Source organism: Engraulis encrasicolus, chromosome 10, assembly GCF_034702125.1.
Source record: "Engraulis encrasicolus isolate BLACKSEA-1 chromosome 10, IST_EnEncr_1.0, whole genome shotgun sequence".
NCBI lineage: Eukaryota > Metazoa > Chordata > Actinopteri > Clupeiformes > Engraulidae > Engraulis > Engraulis encrasicolus.
Window position 1 is genome coordinate 1,810,270 of NC_085866.1, and position 7,500 is coordinate 1,817,769.

General features: G+C 47.3%; 1 protein-coding gene across 1 annotated transcript in view; it reads left to right on the forward strand.

The window, feature by feature from the left end:
• Window positions 1-7,500, forward strand: part of LOC134456394 (putative helicase mov-10-B.1) — a 39,708-nt gene that overhangs the window by 18,197 nt on the left and 14,011 nt on the right. Inside the window, exons 10-16 of the mRNA XM_063207758.1 lie at window positions 1-240; window positions 1,593-1,708; window positions 2,074-2,208; window positions 2,919-3,081; window positions 5,206-5,360; window positions 5,755-5,928; window positions 6,819-6,966. The exon at window positions 1-240 is cut by the window's left edge and continues 135 nt beyond it. Coding sequence (XP_063063828.1) covers window positions 1-240; window positions 1,593-1,708; window positions 2,074-2,208; window positions 2,919-3,081; window positions 5,206-5,360; window positions 5,755-5,928; window positions 6,819-6,966 — 1,131 coding nt within the window. The remainder of the gene's footprint in view (window positions 241-1,592; window positions 1,709-2,073; window positions 2,209-2,918; window positions 3,082-5,205; window positions 5,361-5,754; window positions 5,929-6,818; window positions 6,967-7,500) is intronic.

Sequence of the window (7,500 nt, forward strand, 5' to 3'; positions counted from 1 at the left end):
GCAGCAAGAGAACCTGATAGCACCGGCAGAGACGAGAACCGCAATGCAGAAAGAGAACCTTTCGCTGGTGCAGTTGGCAACCGCAGCACAGAACCATTGGCATCGGCGTCAGCTTCTGCTGAACCTGAGGTCTGCAGAGTCGGGAACCGTGTCGCCGAGAGGGAACCTGAGGTCTGCAGAGTCGGGAACCGTGTCGCCGAGAGGGAACCTGTGGCTTCTCCTTCTCATGTCAAGGCTGAGGTGTGTAAACTGCAGAACAGTGGTTCCCAACCTTTTTCAAACTTTTTACGACTCCACCCCCACCCACCATAGTCTTATCAGAGATTCTTTAAGTATATAGAGATATGCCAACATAATGGGTTTCTATGGGCACCTAACGCGACCAGGTTCCGGTCTGCCTAAAGGGCCGTGTCATAATGCTCCTACAATGAATAGAACAGTCCTTAGGTCTGCCTAGGTCTGCCTAAGGGGGGCCATAATAGAACCAGGAAACAATGGGCCAATGGAACCTCTCTCTCTCTACTCTCTCTGGTCTTAGCCTAGCAATAGATTTCCAGTAGCCTAGTAAACTAGCCCCACCCGCCAGCAGACAAAATTATTTTATATTACAGCTGTGGTTCCCAAACTTCTTCAGTGGGGACCCCCCTTTTGGACTTGAGACCCCACCCACCATAGCCTTAGCCTAGCAATGGATTTTTAGCAATATTAGCGGACAAACTATTAATGGAAAGTCTAGCAATATTAATGGACAACACAATTGCCTTTAGGCAATTGCTAGCTGTTAACCTTCCCGTTTTTATGAACCACTGCCTTACAGCAAGAGAGAACAGGACAGCTCAGAGGGATATCAGTAGGGTGCGGATGATGAGATGGCTAAAGTTAAATTGAAACTAATCAAAAAACAAACAACATGCCATAGTTTCCTTAGCCTGGGTGAATAGCTGACTGTGTCAATCAGTCTGGCAAAAGCCATGAGGAATCTGTCTCCGTGGACGATGGGAGATGGTCTGATCTTACTCTATCATTTAAATTAATTGTTCTGAGTACGGCAGTGCCAATTTTACCTCCATGCTGGCAGTTAGCGTTGAGTCCTATGAGACCAGCTGGCGGCTAAGTGGTCTCATAGGAGTCAATGTTAACTGGTAGGTTGGAGGTAACATTTGCACTGCTGTACTCAGAGAACGGTTCAAAGTACAGCAGAAAGGTAAAACTCAATTATTTAACTCAAGGGGAGGTGTAATATGAGCTCATTTCCAAAAATGGGAGAGTATCACTTTAAGTTGAATTCAAAGCGCTTTCAAAATACACAATACACATACACATTCCCACATCCACACCAACACGAGCACATGGTATTACACAGCAGATATTCCCTTGTATCTAATCAGATGGATAGACTTTGTTTGTGAAAAAAAACCTAAAAACCGAATCAGGTATTACTTGTGTTGGAAGGAAATTATAGCCTGGCGACGCCATCACTTCAATAGGTGTGATAATTTTATTGTATTGTGTTGTACTTGTACACCATAATAAAATACACCACGTACACCATATGTTTACTTCAGCTTTTTACTTTTGCCCCTTCTGTGCAGAGCCCCAATAGCAGTGTGATGGAGCAGCTTGCTCCCACGGCCCCTTACACGCCTGCTGTCAGGGAACGCTACAGGGTGGAGCACTTCACTGTGGAGGACGGAGAAAGACCAAATGAGTAAAGTACAATTATTATGATCATTATTATTAGGATGCCAGTTAATAATACTAGTCTATTATTATTTTATTACTAGCCCTGACCAAATAATATCAGTACAATACTATTAGTAGTCAGTAGGTACTGGATGTCACTACCCTGGTACAATTGTTACTATTATACTATTACCAGTCAGTCTAGTAGCCTATTACAATTTTATTATTTATTTTATTATTATCTATTCTAGCCTATGTCAACATTCATTAAAATACATCATCATTGTGTGACCGTATGTGTGTGTGTGTGCGTGTGCGTGTGCGTGTGCGTGTGCGTGTGCGTGTGCGTGTACGTGTGTGTGTGCGTGTGTGTCCCTCGCCCCTCCACAGTATGTGTGTGTCGGGGCTGGTGTGGGAGAGGCCTCTGCAGGAGCATCGGGTCCCTCCACACGTAGGAGATCTCATCAAGTTCCTGGCCAAGCAAGGATGCTCTCCCAACATGCGGACACAACTACTAGAGCTGAAGTAAACACACACACACACACACACAGGCACACACGCACGCACACACACACACACACACACACACACACACACACACACAAGGAGGATGCTCTCACAACATGCGGACACAACTACTGCAGCTCAAGTAAACACACACACACACACACATGCACGTGCACACACACACACACACGCACGCACACACGGGGACATGTACACACAGACACACACACACATATGATAGTACACACAAACACAAACACAAACACACACACACACAGTACTGTATGTTTTAAGCCTTCATGTAGTTTGAGGGAATTACAGGATGAGTGGAAGAGGACCTTGGGCTGAAATAGCATCCGGGTCATCAGCATTACAATGGGATGCTTTCGCCATTTGAACTAGGCTGCTACTACTACTACTACGTTTGTTGGAGCTGAAAATTATGCTGAGTGCATAGTACAGTTGTACGTAGTACATTCAGCAGTGTGTGTGTGTGTGTGTGTGTGTGTGTGTGTGTGTGTGTGTGTGTGTGTGTGTGTGTGTGTGGATGTGTGTGTGTGTGTGTGTGTGTGTGTGTGTGTGTGTGTGTGTGTGTGTGTGTGTGTGTGTGTGTGTGTGTGTGTGTGTGTGTTTATGTGTGTGTGTGTGTGTGTGTGTGTGTGTGCGTGTGCGTGTGCGTGTGCGTGTGCGTGTGCGTGTGCATGTGTGTGTGTGTGTGTGTGTTTCAGAGCTCTGCTGGAGTCCCCGATGAGCTTTGAGAACTACTGCAAGAGATTTCAGCTGCTGATTCAACTGGAGGAAACTCAGATGCTGGTGGACATCAGAGCTTACGACATGAAAGACGCTGAAATGACCAAAGACGCTACAAACAAGAGGCTACTCACACTCAAGGTGTGTGTCTGTGTGTGTGTGTGTCCGCCTTTTCATTTTAGTCACATCTCCACCTCACAGGTATGGAAGACATTGACAAACTTGCATTGTAGGATTGTACAGGAAGATGTTAATTCCTGCTTGGCATTGCTGCCTGTCGCACCTCCTGCGGTGCCCATGGGTCAGCTGCAGGGTCGTCAGTCAGGAAACACCGCTCATCAACGTTTCGCTCCTTTAATCCTGAAACGTCTCGCATGTGGCGGAGCAGGGACGTCTCCCTGTCACCCCCTGCAGCTGAAACGTGTTGTTCCCTGCAACTGTTGTCTGGGGGTTAGATGTTATTCCCCCCGGTTCTGTCCTTCCTCCGCAGCCAGAGCCAAAAGCTCCCTTTCTCTGTCTCCTCCGCCAGTCCCTTTGTTGCCTTCCTTAGCCTTCCTCTGGGGACTCCCACGTCCCACGCCCACGGAGGCGTATGGTTGAAAACCCCATGAAGCCTCGGCATCCGACCTCCACTGGATAGATGGTAGTCTTCCAGCCCGCCTCCCGGCACTCAGCAGTCAGCTCGGAGTACTTGGCCTTCTTTTGCTCAAAGGCAGCCTCAATCCCTTCCTCCATTGGCACAGTGAGCTCTATGAGGGATACCGCTCTAACATTTACAGACCACGTCACTATGTCTGGTCGGAGAGATGTGGTGGTAATCTCTGTGGGAAACTGAAGCTTCTTGCCCAGGTCAACCTTCATGCTCCACTCCTGGCCAGGAGTGAAGGGCCTTGCGGTTTCTCTTTGCCTGATGCTTCTGATCCCTCCTTCCTTGACAAAGGTGGTGGGTTGCTCTGCCGGCAATAATGTTCTGCTTCCCTGTCTGCACTCCTCCAGCACTTCGGCTAGCTTTCTCAAGACCTGGTCATGGCTCCATCTGTAGCGGCCCTTAGAGAGGGCGACTTTGCAGCCTGACAAGATGTGCTGGAGGCTTACGTTTGGGGCATTGCAGAGTGCACAACATTCCTCATTTCCAAACCACTGGTGGAGGTTCCGGGGACAGGGAAGCGTGTCGTAGGTTGAGCGAATAAGGAAGCTGAGTCTTACCCGAGGGATCTTCCACACATCTGACCAACTGATGTTCCTGTTTGAGATTCCCTCCCAAGTTGTCCAGCTTCCTTGCCGTCCCTGAGACAGAGCCTTGATTTTCATCCATCCTCGTCACCTCCGCCACCACCATCTCCTTTCTTTCCTTGCGGTGGGTCTTGGACCAGAAGCGTGGTGCTTCTCCCCATCCTAGGCCTGCTCTTCCTACTTGCACTCTGTCCACAATCTCCTTGTACTGCAGCCGGCTCACAGCTTGGTCGACCTCGGTCTGGGCGTTCCACTTGCGGCCAGTCCGGACCCTGGCGTTAGCATTCCTAACCGACTCGTCTGTGGACTCCCGTAGCTCGAGCACCAACCTGGTCTTTTCTTGCATGTAGCCCAGCTGTAAAATATCAGCAGGTCCTGATCTAATTGAACTACTGTATATTTATAAAACTGCTGCACTTTTAATGTTTGATGCCACTGCTGCCATGTTTAACCTTGGATTAGCAAGTGGATCTATCCCAGAAGTTTGGAAGTCAGCTCAGGTACTGCTACTTTTAATAGGGGTCTATCTAAGACTACCGACTCATTTGTAGGTTGTCAACTTCAAGCTAAGTGTTTGAATCTCTTGTCAGTGAGCCAATAAAACACTATTTAGCTGAAAACAGTATTTTAAGTTAAACTCAGGCTTCAGTCAAGGTTGTAGCACTATAACTGCTGTAACATCAGTAAGGAAATTGAAATTACGTTTCTCTCTCTTTATATCATGAAAGGACATAGACATACACAGGACTGACATTTACAAACTGACATCAAAGTGCGAGACAGGACAAGACTTCAGATGTCAGTCTGTAAATGTGTGTGTGTGTGTGTGTGTGTGTGTGTGTGTGTGTGTGTGTGTGTGTGTGTGTGTGTGTGTGTGTGTGTGTGTGTGTGTGTGTGTGTGTGTGTGTGTGTGTGTGTGAGTTGGGTGGCTGGACAACACAGGTCATGAGCTCAAGAAACTATTGTTACTCAAGTCGTGCATGCGTGTGTGTGCGTGTGCGTGCGTGTGCGTGCATGTGTGTGTGTCCACAGGTGCCTGGTGTGGCTGAGAATCGTCCGTCTGTGTTGAGGGGGGATCACCTGCTGGTCATTAAGTCTAAAGAGCGCCACCTGGGGGTGATGGTCAAGTACAAGGGCTACGTGCATCGCGTGGAGTGCGAACAAGTCAAACTGGGCTTTGGACCGAAGTAAGTATTGTACGAGCCATATTTTGAATTTATTATTATATAGTCTGGTCAAACTGGGCTTTGGACAAAAGAAAGTTGGGGGTGTTAGAAATTAGCACTAGTTAGATCAAGTCTAGCTTTAATGGTGTGTAGGATGGTGACCAGAGTAGGCATTGCAACCATGCTGCGTATGGAAACTGTGCTGCCTTTTGCCAAATTTCATCTTTTCATGAATATTTACTTAAACATAAACTAATATTTACTATTATGACCAAAGTACAGAATGTTTTGCAGCTAAAAATGTCTATTTCTGGAATTTCAAAATGGCGGACCATGGAGAAGATCCACCTTTTCGTGTATGAAAAGTGCAATATTTGTGTGTTTGTGTGTGTGTGCATGTGTGTGGTCATGTCAGGCTGATGTCAGGCTTCATTGATGGCATGGAGTTTGATGTGGAGTTCACGGTGAACCGTCTGCCGGTGCGGCTGCAGATGAGGGCGGTGGAGCTGGCGCACACACACAACCTCAAAGACCTCCTCTTCCCCACTGGGTCAAAGGTCACCATGCCTGCAGAGCTGCCCAAACCCAGGTCAGGATACACACACACACACACACACACACACACACACACACACACACACACACACACACACACACACACACACACACACACACACACACACACACACACACACACACACACCATTCCAAATGTTACAACATACATCATCAAACATAATATAAAGCAACATGACTTGAACATGAAATCTGCCGTGCCATAGGAATACAAGTAGGCTGAGGCCAAAGTAACATACAACAGAATATGTTCAGGCACATCTAAGCTACCATACAGTATATGCGTGTTACAAATAGGTAAAAAAAAAGGGGAAGACGCAAGAATCAAGGATCAATAAAAAAGGATTTATTATTAAAAGTCAGTCTGGGGTCGGTCTATACTTTTCACATAGGCTATGCACCACCACACGGACAAAAAAGAAAAACAGCCAATATCAAACCCGTAATACAAAAAGGCGAAAGGTCTGGGGGGGAAAAAAGTATCCCGGACGAGCCCCCAATATGTTACAAATAGGTAACATGAAAAGGGGCAGACGCAAAAATCAGGACTCAATAAAAAAGGATTTATTAGCAAAAGTTGGTCTAGGGGTTGACAAAGGTTTCAAGAGCTCAAAGCTCAGGGTCAAAAATCAGGAGATCAGAATGCCAAAGGCAAAGTTCAAAATCAGAACAAGACAAAAGGGGTGTGCGGGGACACAGCACACAAGAGGACACTGCACCCAACGACATTGCATTTATGCCTCACCCGTGCAAGGGTGTGAATGTACAGTGCACTGAACGTTATTGGGGAAAAGAGCCAGGTAATGCATTCAGACTGTAGCAGCAGCTATTACACTATGGCCAGTGCTGATACATTCTGATAATGGCTGTTTCGCCACTGGGTGTGTCCGTGTGTGTGTGTAGGTTGTTTGACTCTAAGCTGGAGAAGAACCCAGAGCAGTACAGTGCGGTCCAGAACATGGTAGCAGGAGTGTCCCGCCCCGCCCCGTACCTGCTCTTTGGACCCCCCGGAACCGGGAAGACCGTCACCATCGTGGAAGCCATCAAACAGGTGTGTGTGTGTGTGTGTGTGTGTGTGTGTGTGTGTGTGTGTGTGTGTGTGTGTGTGTAAGCCATGAAACAGGTGTGTGTCTGTCTGCACGTAGGTAGGTACAGTGCATTTATAACAATGCCTGGAGCAATCTGGAGTTTGGGTGCCTTGCTCAAGGGCTTTCCCCCCATAGCTAAGGTGAAGACAGCACCCCACACTCTTCCTGCTGGATAGAGAGTGGAACCTGGAACATGGAACTGGAACCCAGATTCTGGAACTGGAGCCTGGAAGCTTGAACTGGAACTGGAACATGGAACCTTCTGCTTGCATCTGCATGTCCATAACCATTTAATGGCTCGACAGATGTACTCTTGAGCAAGGCATCTGCACATACTGTAGAGCCAGGAGGGTTTCCCCCAACACCTTATTGCTAAGGCGGCCATCTTGACAAGAAACGCCTACCACCTTGACTAGGCCCCCTGAAAAGATAAAGATTTCTAAATTTCTAAACTTGCTTAGCCAAACACCCCACCACATTGACTAACAAATATTCTG